At 33.2% G+C, this 18,346-nt stretch overlaps 1 protein-coding gene across 2 annotated transcripts; it reads left to right on the top strand.

Annotated features, from left to right (window-relative positions):
* Positions 1 to 1,013: 1,013 nt before the first annotated feature.
* On the top strand, positions 1,014 to 4,989 carry LOC115878473. Of its 2 annotated transcripts, none has more exons than XM_030894991.1 (3): positions 1,014 to 1,866; positions 1,948 to 2,334; positions 2,533 to 4,989. In XM_030894991.1, exons 1-3 carry the CDS (start codon positions 1,722 to 1,724, stop codon positions 4,410 to 4,412), a joined length of 2,412 nt encoding a protein of 803 aa, XP_030750851.1. In that variant the 5' UTR covers positions 1,014 to 1,721; the 3' UTR covers positions 4,413 to 4,989. The 2 variants fall into 2 exon arrangements, with proteins under 2 accessions (XP_030750851.1, XP_030750850.1); XM_030894990.1 differs by having other exon boundaries at positions 1,014 to 1,319; positions 1,698 to 1,866; positions 1,948 to 4,989.
* The last annotated feature ends 13,357 nt before the right edge of the window (positions 4,990 to 18,346 follow it).

Below are 18,346 nucleotides of genomic sequence, written 5' to 3' on the forward strand. Positions count from 1 at the left end.
AAGAGAGCATCTATATTCATAATTTTTCTTTATTTTTGTAAAAAAATAGCTATTAAATATATCAGGAGTTTTAATTAGTGTCTAAAAGAAAGTGTGTCTAAAAAAGAGGACAAATTAACCTAATCAAGAGTTATCTCAATTTTTATAAGAATATAGTATCTCAACTGATAAAATAACGTTCCGAAAAAAAACCTAAATACCGGCATGCGGTAACGTTAATAGCGCACAAACGCTTATTATGACACTTTAACTGTCATAATTGCCAAAATAACGCCTCCATTAATACCGTATATCGTTGTCATATCTCTCTAAATAGTACAACAGTCGCTAGTAATAAGAAATTCTGTTTGTTCAATATTTCTTATACAAAAAATATGTCAATAACAAAATCTTTTTAGTTTTAATTTATACTTTATTGTTATTCATAATATATTTACGGTTGCTTAATATATTTTTATAGAAAATGTATATTTCTGGTTGTCAGTTTGACCATTATGCCAACAGAAAAGATGCAGCGGTTCTCAAAATGTAAGCAAAAAATCATTTTTTTAATTTTCAAATTAAAATAACTCGACTATTTTGGATTTATTTGAAAAACGGCGAATGAGAAAACTGTTTCTTTTATCGAGATGTACCAGCCCTGAAAATATTAGCACTTATTTAAGACTCACTCTGTATAATAATATGCCCAGGAGTGAATTTCATTAAAAAAGTATTTCTTGTACATGTGTTCAGTACCTATTTTCTATAAATTAATTTTTTATTCTTTTAACACACAAAAACCGCTACCCTAGACCGGTTTTTAGCCAGATGTGTATACAGGGTGTCCCAGAAATAAGTGCAAGTATTTCAAGGGGTGGTAGATCTCGATAAAAGAAACATATTTTCTCTTTATCGTTTTTCAAATAAGTCCAAAATAACGGAGTTATTTTACTTTGAAAATTTCAAAAAAAAATGATTTTTTGCTCATATTTTGATAACCACTGGATCTTTCCTTGATTTTGTTTCTTGTAAATCGTCCCTTAGCTAACAACACCGCTCAAGTCGAAAATTGGCGGTTTTTACATTTTAATGCCATTGGATGAAGCTGCGCATTGCGCGTCGAACCATTGGTCTCATGAAATAGATTTCGGCCAATCAGAAGCCGTAATTCAAAAAATAGTGACAGCGCTCAAGTCGGTTGGCGTCGCAACACCGCACAAGTCGTTAGTCTGTCATAATTTTCGCGGAAAATACTTCGCGCTCTGTGTTTTTTCTATTTTTAAGTGAATTTTATCGCTGGAACGTTCTTGCAAGTAGTTTTAATAGAAGATTAAGAGGTAAGCTATAGAATAAAGTAATGTTTATTGATGTACGCGTATTAATTTAGAAATAAATGATCAAATAATATCCTTACTTACTTAGGCGGTGTTTACTAACAATTTTTTCTTAACTTAGGCGGTGTTTCAAAATTTGTTATTTTTTACCTGACTGCCAAAGAGGAGGGTAATGTGTTTAGGATTCCACAAATATGGGTATCAAATGAAAGCTTGTGATGTGTGTTACACAAAATTGAAAGTTTTATCAAAATCGGTTCAGTAGTTTTTAGATTCTTGGTCGGGGGTTTTACGACTTTCTGTCGACTCAGTTAATAATAATATAAGCTTGTTATGAAATCCTATGATTGAAATGGTGTTTCAAATTTGTTATTTTTTTAGGAAACTCAATAATTGAAAGGCGCTATGGATGGAGAAGAAATTGATTCCTGGAGTGATCTGGGTTCAGGTGATGAATGGTTATGTGCCCAACTACAAAAATCAGGACTGATGTCAAAACATAAACGGCGTAAACAAAGTTGCAAAGAAGATAATAAAATAATTAAACTAGGTAAGTACTATGGGTTTGTTTTGAGGTCCGAATTTTATTTTTGTTATTTATGTTTTTAATAATTCCTATTATTTATTTTAGATGTGAATCAAAAAGATCCTCCTAAAAATGAAACTATTGCAACACCAATAAATGATCAAAACTTCGGGGAGTCCATAAAAGGTATTATAAGTAGCCAGGATAATGTAAACGCAATATTTGACCAGAACATAGACTTGGATAATATTGAAAACATTGACATTCACAATCTACAAGTTGTAGAAAAAGTTGGTAATGACTTCTTTGATCTGCAACATATACCACCCGAATTTGCTACAGTGACCATCGAGTATCCTCAGCCTTCTGCATTGAATGTAGCCAATATTTCGGTAGAAAGTGAGAACGTTGTACAAGAACTAGGAAATATTCATATCGAAGCTTTACCTACGAATACTCAAGACCCAGTTTCGGATATAGTAATTAACACAGATATAATAGATGAAAATAAAACAACTCAATATATACCACCCGAATTTGCTACAGTGACCATCAACAATCCTCAGTCTTTTGCATTGAATGTAGCCAATATCTCGGTAGAAAATGAGAACGTTGTACAAGAACTAGAAAATATTCACATTGAAGCTTTCCCTACTCAAGACCCAGTTTCGGATATAGTAATTAACACAGATACAGATATAATAGATGAAAATAAAACAACCCAAACCAATATACAGCAATCCAGTGTCTCTGCTACTCCATCATGTTCTTCAAAAGTGGTCATACTCAGCAATATTCCTTATCACGGGGATTTGTTAAGTAATAAAAAAAGACAGAACAAGGCGTCAAAAGATCCAAATAAATATAAACGCAATATAAATAAAGAATTACGGATGAAAGGTGAAAGTTATTTAGGATACAGAAGAGACAGAAAAGCAAAGACTAATGAAAAATTTAAAGTGAAACAAGACGTATTTAAGCCTGCAAGATCCATGAAACCACCCTGCACTTCTGCGTTTTGCAAGAAATCCAAACTCAGGTCATGTGACAACATAAACGAGGAACAGCGAAAATATTTGTTTGACAATTTCTGGAAGAACATGAACTGGGAGCAGCGAAGATCATTTATAACTTCTCACGTTAACAAAGTATCAAAGAAAGTTACAAAAAATCCAGAATCATCCAAAAGAACTGATAGTCGAACTTACGTTTTGACGATTGATAATGTACGTCACCAAGTCTGCAAAAAAATGTTCTTGGCCACTCTTGGAATTAAAGATTGGTTTATAAGATATTGGTTGACAAAAACCGATTGTGCTATGCCTCCCGATGTGTCTTCTTCAACCAGTAATCGCAGAAATCCAGAGAAAATTGAAGACCACAAACATGTTGAAAAGTTTTTAGGAGATCTTCCAAAGATGCCGTCACATTACTGTCGTGCTAAAACATCACGAGAATATTTAGAACCAATTTTCTCGAACATGACACAGCTCTATCACGCATATAAAGATAATTGTGAATTAGAGGGTAGAGAATGCCTTGGGCGTAAATTATTTGACAAATTATTTTTGAAACTCAATTTGAGCCTATTCCACCCAAAGAAGGATCAATGCGACGTTTGTTGCAGTCATAAAACTGGAAACATTACTGATGAAGAATACGCTCAACATGTTCTGAAGAAAGATCGAGCCAGGAAAGAAAAAGATACTGACAAAGGAATTGCACAGTCCGGAGCTTGTCACGTATTCACACAGGATGTTGAATCGGTAAAATTGGCCCCGTATCTTCAAGCTAGTGCAATTTATTATAAAACTAAATTATGCGTCCATAATTTTACATTATACAATATAGCAACTAAGGAAGTAATGTGTTATTGGTTCGATGAGTCAAATAGTACGCTTGAAGCCTCTGTTTTTGCTTCATGCTTAGTAGACCATCTAGAGAAGGTTTTGAGTCTGAAATTATTGCCTGTGGTTTTATATTCCGATGGTTGTTGTGCTCAAAATCGCAATGTTACCTTAAGCAATGCTTTATTACGTTTAGCGATTGAAAAAAATATTGTGATTACTCAAAAGTACCTGGAAAAAGGCCATACTCACATGGAATGTGATTCGGTACATAGTGCCATAGAGTGTAAATTAAAAGGTAAAGAAATTTACCTTCCACAACAATACATGGCTATAAGTAAAACTGCTAGGAGTGATCCTATGCCTTACCAAGCTTGTTATTTAGATTATACCTTTTTCACAGACTTTTCGAAAGAATTGATTTATAAATCTATAAGGCCTGGTAAAAAAGTAGGTGACCCTGTCGTCACAGATTTACGTATGCTAGAATACAGACCAAATGGCACAATTTGGTATAAAGTTAGTTTTGATGACGAGCTTCACCCGTTACCACATCGTCCCACGGCAATTAACAGCATTAAACAAATAAATAGCTTGCAAAAATTGTACGCAGCTAGAATACCAATTACAAAGCGGAAGTATCAAGATTTGCAAGACCTAAAAAGTGTATTGCCATCTAGTTGCCATTCTTTTTATGATGACCTTCCGCACAGCAATCACTAAAGACTGCAACTAAACTAAAGACTAGAGATTTTGAGTTTTCTTTATTATTTTATTAATAGATACTATTATATATTATTTCTTTGGAGTTTATTAAAGACTAAGTAAACTAAGATTAGTATTTGAAACATTTACCTATTAAAAGATAAAAATATTAGGTACTTCATTTAAGTTCTAACTAGAGGTTTGTGTATTACCAAATTACTTTAAGCAATTGATCTCAACATGTGATTCTTAAGATTTAAGTAAAGATACCTATCTATGTTATAAAGAATGTTAATTTTCTTTTCTTAATAAAAGCTTTTATTTGCAAATCATCTTTTAATACCTTCTTAATCCCTAACATTTTCACAAACAACACCGCCTAAATCTAATAAAATATCAGTCAACACCGCTCAAGTCATAAAATAAAAGTTAAAATAAAGTAAATCGTCAAAATAAGTATAAATAATTATTTCTTAATCGTTAACTAGGATGTATTATGAAGCAATAGAAAAAAAACACAGATTTTTTAAAATAGACAGTTTTTTTCGTCTCCTGTAAAGTTGGCAAAAACGACTTAAGCGGTGTTGTAAGCTAAGGGACGAAATTTAGTCTACTACTTATGTTGCCATATTATCAAAAAATTATGTTTTTTAACTAAAAACTAAAAAAAATTCCAACAAATTTTTCAAAAAATTCCGATTTTTCAGTTTTTTTTTTCGCGAAAAAACCTCATAGGCGTGTTTCTGGGGTTGAACTATACTATAGTTAAAATACTTGCACCTATTCTGGGATACCTTGTATAGGGCAGGTTATTAATATAAATTTACAAAATAATTTTATTCTGAAGTATACGTCCACCACAATAATAAGTAGATAACCCAATAAAAAGCATATACAGTATGTCTCCAGATTATTTTTACAAGGGGAAATACTTTTTAATTATTGACATTTTGAGAAAAATGCATTCTTCATGAAAACATTTTTGCTTGTTCTAAAATAGTTAATCTCGTTTATACTTCTTCCAAATGCTCATACTGTTTTAGAGAAAATTAAAAAATAACACAAAAGTTCTAAAAATCGGTAATATAATTTAGATAGGTGGTTATTATTAATTTCCATTAACGTGATATTTTTACTGTTGTTAAAGTATCACATTTTCCAATAATTATTATCACCCTTTCCGTAGAAATGAATAAAATAAATGTTGTACTTCTTTAATATTTTAAAACAGCAAAAAATATGACGTTAATTAAAATTCTATTAACAACAATCTATCAAAGAATAAAATCTAAATGATATTACCATAGACACAGCTTATGATTTTTAGGACCTGTTCTTTTAAATATCCTTTAAAACAGTATGGAAATTTAAAAAAGTTTAAACGGAATTAACCATTTTAGAACTAGCAAAAATTTTTATGAAGAATGCATTTTTCTCACAATCTCAACAATAAGAAAGTTTTTTTCTCTTGTAAAGACAATCAGTAGACATACTGTATAGTAAAGTAAATATTTTCTTACTCATTTTAGTATTGGGTATTCTAAATAAATAATTCATCTTTGAGACTCTAACTTTGGAATGTTAAAAACTCTTTTTAGAGGTGGTCAAACAATATAAATATTATTTTATGTTCTTTATTACATTTAAATATAATAAACTTTCTCTTAAGGACTGAATGATTTATATGTTATGGTAGCTTTCATTGATAAATAAAGTAAATATAATTAATAGTCTAGCGACAATAAAACAGCATTTGAAAGCAGTGTTTGTATCTTCAAAATTTACAGAATTGAGTTGAGTCATTGAAAAAACCTCGGAAAAAACATATTTTTATTTAGCGATGTTAATGATACTTCTCACAAAAGATAGGGGGCTAACTTAAATGGGGCTAACTCAAATTACTAACTTTTTTTTAATTAACATAACAGCTTTATTTTTAAGTCGAATGTACGAAACATGTACGGGAATAGTGACAATGTAGACTTTATTAATTCAAAATGGAGTGCAATAATTTTAAAATCCGTAGTAATCTTGGGATTAATTTTATTTATTTCAGAAGTGATGATAATTTGTAATTTACGATTGGAACATCAGTCTCAGTTTTTGCTTACCACTCACCTAACATTTACGGTAAGTAGTTAGTAGTTTCATCCACTATTCTCTGTCTGCTCCATCTTTATTTGAGGTTTTCCTCTCCTACTGTCACATTCCCAGGGCCTTTATTTTATGAGGCATTTGTTCTATCGATATCCCTTTGTCTGATATTGTGACTTCATTTTAATTTTGCAACTGCAATAACTTTCTCTTCTGACATCCTAAGTAATTCTTCTTCTTAAGATTCCTGCGTAGGCGTTCATCTTTTTCTTCCTCATCAGGTGGTTCTATTAATTGCAGTGACTTGGAGAGCTTGGAAGTCCTGTATGCCTGTCCAATGACCAATATTTCTCAGCCAGGATAGCTTCCTTCGGCCTATTCTCCTTTTGCCCCCCTCTATTTTACCCTGGCGAATCAGAAGCTGAAAGTGATAGCGTTCTCCACGTAGTATGTGTCCCAAATAGGCTATTTTCCTCTTCTTTATGATTTCGAATAGTTCACGTTGTCTAGACCAGCTTTTCTGAGAATGTCTTCATTCCTCACACAGTTGACCCAGGGTACTCTTAGCATTCCTCGTAGGGTCCACATTTCGAAGGCTTCAATTCGATTTATTGTTGCTACCTTCAGTGTCCGTGCTTCCACACCATATACAAAACAGACCAGACATTTCACCATTATGTATCTAAGGCCGAAGTTCAAGTTCCTATCTGTAAGAAACCTTTGAAAATTCAGAAAAGTAGAGCTTGCTTCTTTGATCCTGCATTTGATCTCCTGATCTGGATCCCACTTTTCCTTAACCATGCATCCCATTGTCTGCCAATATCACTGTGTCATCTGCTTATCGGATATTATTAATTGTAATGCTATTTATTTTTAAACCAATGGAACTGTCATGACATCCCTTATTTTTGTGTTAATTCTGACTCTTTGATTCCTTTTTTTTATATACCAGCCTTCATGTAGTATTTGTATTTCTATTGGTCTTTGTCCTTTTGTTACAAGAGTTACAAATTTCTGTTTCGGAAATTACTACAACTTTTGATTTTTAAATGGTACCCTCAGTATTTTCTTACTTTATTTAATAGAAAATATCACTCTGAATAGAATGGCATATCATATATCAACTTTTGACATTTTCGCATATGGTTTGGTTTGGTTTGGTTGTTTATATGAAATTATAAAAAAAAGCTTTTTCCAAATATATATAATGAGCCACCCTCCTTCCATTTGAAAAAATTGAAACATGATTAAAAATACGATTTAAGAATTTTTTAATTGACCAGGACAAGACACTGGAAACATTAGACGATCAAATCTATTTTTCCAAGGCTCTTTGATTAAGAATTAGTGTTTTTAACATAGCCATGGCACTCTAGATTGAGTTTTAAAATACGATTTTTTCTTAAGCGAAAATGTCAAAAGATGAGATATTCTGAAAAATAACAAGGGTGTCATTTAAAAATCAAAAGTTGTAGTCATTTCCGGTGAAACAGAAAACAATTGAATACGTCAATCAATCTTAATTTATGTCATATACTAGCATACCAAATCTAGTTTTTTAAACTGAAAAATTAAAAAAGTTATAGAGGTGAGCCACTTTTGAGACGCACCCGGTATAGACTTTGTGTTCATACTCAAGTAATAAGCTCATTTTGTAAGTACGTTATAGTCTTTGATATCTTAATAATGTATAATTTATCCATAAATGTTTGGTACAATAATTAAACATACCATAAATTTTCAAAACTATTGAAATATTTCATAAGATCTTTAAGAACTTTATTGTAGTGTAGTCTTGAACTACCAAAGGTAAAATGTTTCAGGTTGGCTTGATATCATCATGCTTTCTGCTAATGAAACCACGCCTTCTGAAGTTATTGCAGCTGTTGTTTTCATAAATCTTTACGAATTGGATTTATCTACATGACTTTTACAAACATAATATGGCATTTTAAATGTAAGTTCAGAATACAGGTCCAAAAGAAAAGTTAACTAAAAAATGTTTTAAAGAAATTATTAAAATTTACATTTTTTTTTAATTTTTTTAGTAGGACACAAATGTAGCGCCTTAATTTGGTATGTGCAGATAAAATGCCCATCCATATGCTGGCTAGCGTTCAGCTGTCATGTAATTTGGTCTGAAGTAGGCCTAGTGATATATTTTGCAGTGACTAAAATATCCTCATACCTTATCATGACTTTCATATTCCCAGTGAGTAAAATACGTATATTAAGTAATACCTATAATTACACACACCGGAAAAATCTAGGGATATTACAATTTTATTCAGCCATAGTCAGTAATTTTATTATTTGCATTTCTGATATAATAAAATTAAAATAAACAAATGGTTTACAGGACGTATTGGAAATAAAAATGCGAAATTTACCGAATTTTTCAAATTTATCTTTTTTTTTATTGAACTCAAAAAAATACTCACATTTTTTTTAATTCTAAACTGTGAATTAAAAAAAAGAAAGATAAAACCATTTTTACTTAATAAAGGGTATGGCCTCCTCTACTGTTTATTACAGCCCTACATCGTCTCTCCCTACATCAACCTCTCCTGATCAGGTTGTCGATCTCTTCTTGAGGTACAGCCTGCCACGCTGCATTCACGGCCCGAACCAGATCCCTACGAGTTTCACAAGGTATACCCATTCTCAAAATTCTGCTTTGGACCGCGTCCCATACGTGCTCGATGGGGTTGAGGTCAGGAGATTGTGCCGGCCAGGGTAAGATGTTTAATTGATGAGCATTGATAAAGTCACTTACCACTCTGACTGTATGAGGCCGTGCATTGCCATGCATGAGAATGAAGTTTCTCCCAAAATCATTGGCATATGGTAACACGACAGGCTCAAGAATTAAATCACTATATGTGATTCCTGTTAGAAACCCTTCAAGAAAAACCAGATCGGTTTTTCGGCCTAAATGGACTCCTCCCCAGACCATAACTGTTCCACCTTGATAAGGGTGCACTTCCTGAACATTATCCAACCGAATAAGATTTCCCAATTCTCTCCATACCCTAAGCCTTCTCGAATCCGGATGAATTCCAAAGCGTGACTCATCCGTGAAGAGAACATTGGTCCATTGTTCATTCGACCACTGAACATGATCTTGAGCCCACAAATATCATACCTCTCGATTTCCTCTCGTTAAGGTTTGAGCTCTCCAGGGGCGTCTGCTTCTTAAGTTGACCTCTCTTAATCTATTGCGAACAGTGTCAGGACTAACGGTTACATTATGTGTTTCCTGGAGAATTAAACTAAGCTCTGGTGCTGTAAGAGTTGGTCGGCGTCGAGGATTTAATTGTAAAAATGATCTTGCTGAGGGGTAGTAATGTGATGTCGCCTTGTGTGCCTTTCAGAAACATCACTACTTTTACGGTAGCGTGCAATTAATCGCGATATTACACTTTGCGTTGTATTTAATGCTCTAGCTACGTCGATTTGGCGCATTCCAGCTTCAAGCATAACCATGGCCCTTAGCATTTCGTCTCTGTTAAGATGTCTACGCTCCATAATGTCGTTTAATACTAAACAAAGTTATTTGAATGAATTCTGGCCAGTTATCATAAAAACATAGCCAGTACAGGTTAAATTCGAACAATTGCTAGGTGCTTTTTATACATTTGACAAAAAATGCACAAACACTTCTGCAAATATCCCAAATTTAGAAATAACTAGTGTGACTACTTCGTTTCAATCGAAGTAGAAAGAATCGGCCTACAAATATGTGGTTGTTTATTCAAAATATTTATTTTTAACTTTAATAAAATGATATCCCCAGATTTTTCCGGTGTGTGTAAGTAAAAATAAGATTTATTTTTTATATCAACATTCCGATTCTGCTTTGTTTCTTAAATACAGGAACGTTTTGATTTTTTTCGATTTATTATCGAATTCTCTTCTTAGTGCTTTTAGTGATTCAAATGAAATTTAGAATAAGCGTGATATATTTTAATGCAAAAAAAGTGTCAACATGTTTATCAGCGACGTGCATATTGGTTTTTACTAGAAGATATTTCTAAAAAAAATATGTGCACAATGTGTCAAAAATTGCTTTTAGAATTGTTACATTATCGTCTTCTAACCGTACCAGGTGAGAAAAGTGGAAAAAGTTAATAAATAAAAAAAAATATTTTTTTCCAAATGGGTATATCCAGAAAATCGACAATCAAAATTTTTCAAATTAAATATCTCGGAAACTGTACATTTCCGAAACACAGTTTAAATGGGACGAAAATAGAGCTTCAGTAGCTCTATTCGTAGAGGCTTCACTGGTCGTTTAGCTACTTAGTGTTTCCGAGAGGAAACATTTACAGGGTGGCCCATCGAAAACGTTCCGCAAGGCATAACGGCCAGGGTAATTTTTTTTTTCAGAAAATCCAAAAACACGTCAATTTTGTTTGTGAGGGGGACAACTTTTGCCCCAAAAATGATTGCAAAATCTTCAACCCTCTAAGCGGGGGTGTCATCCCCCAACTTTTTTCAAATGGGAAGGGGGGTCAAGTGGCACCGCAATGAAAAGAGGTTTCTATTCTGTATATTTCCCCGCTTCGTTTTTGAAAATCGGTCGAGTCATTGAGAAACTATGAAGGATTGTAATTTGAAAAGTTTATTTAAACATTTATCAGACTAAATGATAAGGATAAATTCTTTCGACCAATTTGCTGTTTTTTTTTAATATTTCTAGATGTTTTTTTTTATGTTTTTTTTTATGAATCGTCAAACAGAACTGTCAAGGATCCCCACCCTAGAGTCCTTTTTCCGCCCACCATGCATGAATACATGGTTGAATACATGCATGCTCCTTCCTTAGTCTTCTTATTCAAAGGTCAATAGATTTTACACTTTTGCCTTTATTGGACAACAGCACGATACAGAGTTTCGAACAGTTCACCCGTCCATCCACTAGTATCGCCTTACGTCGCTTAACTTCAGTGTTCTAATGGGAACCGGTGTTTCGACGTAGCTGGGCCGTTGCCTTTTAAAGTTTGTTTAAACAAATTCAAATATTAGTATTAATTTTAGGTATATTACATTATATATAAAAAAAGTTATAGAATTTTACATAGAATAATAAAATAAAATAAAAAATAGGTGTGCACCGTTCTTTATCATTTAAATAAAGTAAAAAAATATTTTGTAAATTTGTTTTTTTTAATGTCTGCAAACACCAAACCATTGCTGCTGTAATGGGCATAGTTTAGTAAATAAGCCAATTAATTTTCAATAGATTTTATTATTTATTTATGTGCAATTTCTAATTCTATTCACATTATTCAATTAGCTACTGTTAATTAATAAGAACTACCACAAACATTCAATCTAAAAATTATTAAGGTAAACCATTATTTGAACTACATAGTAAGTAGAATATATATTAAACAAAGTTGATATTTTGGGGCCTAGAATCTAGCTTGAAATATGTCCTTTAAGTTTGTTTGAAGTATAAACATGAACAGTGCGTAGTAAATTTTGAAATACTAAAAAAAAATAATTATTGTATTTTTAGTAACTTAAAAAAACGTTTGTACTTAAAGTTTAAAAATATTATTTGCGTATTTCGCAAGTATCCCCACTTTGTAAACAACATTGACAAGTATGGTGCTCACATGAAGGCGCACTCTCAACGACTCGTCTACTTGGCAAGTACGACAATATTTGCATACTTGGCAAGTATCCCCACCAGTCCCCACTTTGTAAACAACATCGGCAAGTGAGGCGCTCACACGACGTGTCCATTTCAACAAGTACACCAGCACAAACATTGTTTAAATCCTTGGCAAGTAAACAGTATATTCGCATCGATGGATATCGGTCGTCCCGAAATTGTTGTTGCTAGTGATTCTTTTTAAGTTCTTTTACTGTACACTGCAATACGATTTCTATGTTCTTTATGTTTGGTCATCCACACGAAGAGCTCATTTTCGTATAAATCCATAAATTCCAAAACAACATCATTTGAAGACTACACGGGTAAACCCAGTTTTGATCATTTTAATTGGAGCCAAGAAAAATGCAATTTAGTGTTTTTAAAGAAATATGCTATTTTCGGATGAATAATTAGAAAAATATATATTACTACCAATTCTGAATTATTAATATTGTGAATTATCGCCATATTCTAAAATACCGAAATTAAAATGTCAAAATGCAAAACAAAACAGAGGAAAAACAGGGGATGTCCAATTAAGGGTTTTATAAAACCTAAATCTAAACTATTACTTTTTTGTTGTAGGAAGAAAATTAATATTTAAGTAGGTTTTTATTAGAATACATAAATTTACTACATGTAATACTAATTGCAAAATGCATGTTTGTCGCCCATTCGTAAGGACATTTCTGGTTTTTGCCTTGTACGGCAAAATAACCAAGCTGTAATATCTCTGGGACTATTATTGCTTTCTTTTTTCTCGAATGACGCTAACATTTGCCTATAAAGTTGTATCGCTATCTTAATTTCTATGAAAATGTAACATAACTGGTTTTTCCCCTGTAGTCTTCATTTGTCCACCCCATTTATTGCTGAAGAAACAATTTAGGTATGTCGCCAATATTGAAGTTATTAATGTAAATTTGATATTATACCGGGTGTTGCATCGTCGAACGGGACATAGGAAATCCCATGTAAATTTTAATGGTGTCAATTATTGGCTTCCCTAATTATTTAAGGAAATAATTCTATTTAGGTTTATTGAAGAGCACTAAATCCCACATTCAAAAGAATAACTTCAGATATTTTTGATTATCTCGTTTACGAGTTATCGCCGATTTCTTTTTAAATATTTCTCCTTTCTTATGGCCCTGTATATACTTATGAGCACCAGTCAAGGTAAAAGAAAACTGTCAAATGTTATTTCAGAAATTAACCTATTTAGTGCTTTATTATTATCGAAAACTCATTCCTACCATCCATTAAATTGTTAGAACTTTAGGATTTAAGAAGATGTTCATCGACTGCTAAACAATAACCCAGGCGACCATAAAATTCTCTTCTTACATTCACTAGGTGGTAAACTGAAATTCTATTGCATTCGGCTTGTATATCCTGTTTTTAAATGGCCCCAGAGAAAGAAATCATTTGGCGAAATATCAGGAGACCTTGCTGGCCAATTTACTGTATGATTTAGGCCAATAACGTTTCCGTTAAAACTATTGTCTAAATATTTCGAACAGCCAGGGTACTATGTACCGGGCAGCCATCCATTTGGTACCAAACTTCCTGATTTTCCCTGGCGGCATCATGTAAAGCAGGTAAAATACGATTTTCGAGTAGTTCCAAATAATATTCTGCATTTAAATTTCGCGTAAGAAATAATGGCCCGATAATATTGTGTCCCAATATCCCTGCCCAAATATTTACTTTCTGTAGATAATGCGTCCTTGTTTCGACAAACCTGTGTTGGTTTTCTTTGTTCCAATATCAATAATTTTGAACATTGGGTTCATTATTTTGAGGTAAACGTGCATTCGCCAGTGAAATATATGTTTTTTTAAAAATTCCCTATCCGTGTTTGCTCTTTCCATCATATCAAAACAAAACGCCTGCCGCCGTATTTCGTTCCCAACTCGTAGCTCTTGGTGCTTTTCATATTTGAAGGAATAGTATATATGTCGTTTCAAAATTCGAAACACTGTAGTGTGATCTATTCCTATTTCATCCTCAAGTTTCCTTGTGCTGATCTTTCCATCGTTCTCTTCCACGCACAATAAAACTTCGGATAAAAACGGATACCAAGTTGGTATCATTTCTTGCATCTTCTCCTTGTTCCTGCATTGCTTCACATCTGCAGTTATTTATTAGGGTACCTTTGGTCTCAAATCTCTGGATATTCCTTGCGATTGTAGATTTTCCAGGTATCGGTCTATTCGTATACAGAGCAGCAAACATGTCCGACACTTTTTGATAACTATTTCCTTGATATACCATTTAATCATCAATACTTTTTCTTCGGTAGTGTAATTCATGGCTAATATTTTCGATGTAGGTATGAGTTTTTAATAATAATAACAAAGCACTAAATAGATAAATTTCTGAAATGACAACTTCATTTGACAGTTATCTTTTGCCTTGACTGGTGCTCATAAGTAAATACAGGACCATAAGAAAGGAGAAATATTTAAAAAAAATCGGCGATAACTCGTAAACGGGCTAATCAAAAATATATAAAGTTATTCTTTTGAATGTGGGTTCTAGTGCTCTTTAATAAACTTAAGTAGAATTATTCTCTAAAATAATTATGGAAGCCAATAATTGACACCATTAAAATTTACATGGGATTTCCTATGTCCCGCTCGACGATGCAACACCCGGTATAATCTATTATTGTTTTAACGATTTAAATTATCCGCAATTAACTTGAAAAACACTACGATCCGGAAATAAACGTGACATACTCTATAACAGTAAAATTATTTGCGCAATCGATTGAGCGCCTCGGCAAGTATAGCCAGGGCTGGCCAAGGCTACACTTGGCAAGTGTACGAATAATTTGTGATCCTTTGAGTCGGGCTATGTTTACCGACAGAGAGTGGGAACGCGACGAGTGACAAATAATTGCACAAAGAAACGGTTCTCACGACATGGCGAGTATATTCCAATAACAAATGTTTGCACTAAAAAAAATATCGTTTGAGCGCCTCGGCAAGTATAGCCAGGGCTGGCCAAGGCTACACTTGGCAAGTGTACGAATAATTTGTGATCCTTTGAGTTGGGCTATGTTTACCGACAGAGAGTGGGAACGCGACGAGTGACAAATAATTGCACAAAGAAACCGTTCTCACGACATGGCGAGTATATTCCAATAACAAATGTTTGCACTAAAAAAATATTGTTCATAATATTAATGAACATTGATTATTAACTGTTGTTTCATTGGGACAATGATTTTTTTTCATTAATGATTTGTTAATCATAGATCGATGTCCGATTTATTAATAATGAATCTAATTTCATCAATATAATGAAAATCTGGTTATTAAATTAATGTAAGATTTCCATTAATATAATGACGAACGCGTTCATTGGGACAATGAACTTTATTTTAGTGCTGAAACTTTAATAAACACATATTCATTATATTAATGCACTAAATCATTGATTAATGAGTTGTACATTGTGACAATGAACAATGTTATTATTACAACGAACACACTACATTATATTAATTAATGTACGCGGTTATTAATATCATGAATATAATGTTAGGGCTATTTTGGCGGTTACTTTGGCACTTTAATAACGTCTGTGTGGTTAAGTTATTTGTGATATTTTATTGTGATTAGTGAGGCTTTAGTTTCATTAGAGCGGTAAGTGTTCTCTTCAATATTTTAAATAAAAGTCCTCTCATATTGTAGTTAATTTGTTGTGTTGTCAAATCAAATTCCGCTGTGTTAGATCTCTGATGGTGTTATGGATTCATTAAAATAGCGGTTTCCAAATATGTTTCAGAAGATAAAAAAACAAAATGAAGAAAAACATAATAACAAGTCGAGGCATGGAACTGATTATGGTAAATTCGAATGTTCTTTTAATATTTGGCATATTAATTATTTTGATATAGGTCTTTTGGAGCCGGAAGAAGATGTTGAGACTTGCCTTCAAGCCCTCAAATTCGACAATTTAACATCGGACCCACTTGATGCGACTTGGAAAGCCTGTTGCAAATTCATCTAGCCGATCAAATCTAAGGATACAGCTAATGTAATGAAGAAATGGTCTTTTTATAGAAATCCCTCAGGATATCGACTGGTAAATTAATTTTCTTATTATAATTTACCCTAAAATTAATAATAACATTACTAGTAGATAAGCAACCTTCGTTCTACCGCAAAAACGCGTGCTTTTTTAAATGAAGGTCCAAAAACCGTATTTTGGTACATTCAAGGTCATGCACTTGGGTGGACGGAGTGCAGCTAGCCGAGGGAGAGGAGGGAGATTTATGTTATCCCTCATTATGCACCTCTCTCCTCCTCCTCCTCTCTCTCAGTACATTTGACAAAAAATGCACAAACACTTCTGCAAATATCCCAAATTTAGAAATAACTAGTGTGACTACTTCGTTTCAATCGAAGTAGAAAGAATCGGCCTACAAATATGTGGTTGTTTATTCAAAATATTTATTTTTAACTTTAATAAAATGATATCCCTAGATTTTTCCGGTGTGTGTAAGTAAAAATAAGATTTATTTTTTATATCAACATTCCGATTCTGCTTTGTTTCTTAAATACAGGAACGTTTTGATTTTTTTCGATTTATTATCGAATTTTCTTCTTAGTGCTTTTAGTGATTCGAATGAAATTTAGAATAAGCGCGATATATTTTAATGCAAAAAAAGTGTCAACATATTTATCAGCGACGTGCCCATATTGGTTTTTACTAGAAGATATTTCTAAAAAAAATATGTGCACAATGTGTCAAAAATTGCTTTTAGAATTCTTACATTAACGTCTTCTAACCGTACCAGGTGAGAAAAGTGGAAAAAGTTAATAAATAAAAAAAAATATTTTTTTCAAATGGGTATATCCAGAAAATCGACAATCAAAATTTTTCAAATTAAATATCTCGGAAACTGTGCATTTCCGAAACACAGTTTAAATGGGACGAAAATAGAGCTTCAGTAGCTCTATTCGTAGAAGCTTCACTGGTCGTTTAGGTACTTAGTGTTTCCGAGAGGAAACATTTACAGGGTGGTCCATCGAAAACGTTCCGCAAGGCATAACGGCCAGGGTAATTTTTTTTTTCAGAAAATCCAGAAACACCTCAATTTTGTTTGTGAGGGGGACAACTTTTGCCCCAAAAATGATTGCAAAATCTTCAAACCTCTAAGCGGGGGTGTCATCCCCCAACTTTTTTCAAATGGGAAGGGGGGTCAAGTGGCACCGCAATGAAAAGAGGTTTCTATTCTCTATATTTCCCCGCTTCGTTTTTGAAAATCGGACGAGTCATTGAGAAACTATGAAGGATTAGAATTTGAAAAGTTTATTTAAACATTTATCAGACTAAATGATAAGGATAAATTCCTTTGACCAATTTGCTGTTTTTTCTTATTATTTCTAGATGTTTACGCATTTTTTCACTTGCCACAAGAACCATCAGGTGCGGTAGTTGCTAGATAGCTGTTCTGTGACTTATGCGTTGAAGTTCTTCTCAATATGGTTAAACTTTTTAACAATTATGGTGTACTCACTTGCAGAAAAAGAGGATATAATCGAACTTTATTTTAAAAATAATGAATGTGGCAATCGGTTTGCGCAGATATTCAATGAACGCCATCCTGACAAACACCTTTATGGCAAAATTGTTCGCGATTTAGTAGCAAAATTTCACGGAACTGGTTCCGTTATGAATAAAAAGAGGCATCCTGCAGTAAATGAAGCTATGGAGGTATTCGTATTGGGCCAAGTTCCCATGCATGGGTAGTACGCTGAGTCCAAGAAAATTAGCCAATGAGACCGCGACCGGTGTGAATCGTACAAGTGTTCAAACGATATTAAAAAAACACAAGTTCCACCCGTACAAAATTCAGTTGGTACAAGAACTCAACGAAGACGATTTTGATCGTCGCTGACTGGTATTTTTGGAAATTCTATTGTGGGTCAGTTTAACGATATTGAGACCGCACCTGATCGTTCAACCTTGTGGCAAGTGAAAAAATGCGTAAACATCTAGAAATAATAAGAAAAAACAGCAAATTGGTCGAAGGAATTTATCCTTATCATTTACTCTGAAAAATGTTTAAATAAACTTTTCAAATTTCAGTCCTTCATATTTTCTCAATTTTCCGCAGCGTCGCCGGGTGGGCATGAGCCAATCCCCCCCCCCCATAATAATTGTAGTACAAATA

The sequence above is a fragment of the Sitophilus oryzae genome, unplaced genomic scaffold (genome assembly GCF_002938485.1).
Source record: "Sitophilus oryzae breed Bouriz unplaced genomic scaffold, Soryzae_2.0 scaffold_1512_pilon_pilon, whole genome shotgun sequence".
In the NCBI taxonomy this organism is placed as follows: Eukaryota; Metazoa; Arthropoda; class Insecta; order Coleoptera; family Curculionidae; genus Sitophilus; species Sitophilus oryzae.

Excerpts from the sequence above, each read along its gene's own strand:
- LOC115878473 (XM_030894990.1), top strand. The coding sequence starts at position 1,722 with ATGGATGGAGAAGAAATTGATTCCTGGAGTGATCTGGGTTCAGGTGAT. Across the intron at positions 1,867-1,947 it reads TAATAAAATAATTAAACTAG|ATGTGAATCAAAAAGATCCT; the intron begins GTAAGTACTATG and ends TATTTATTTTAG.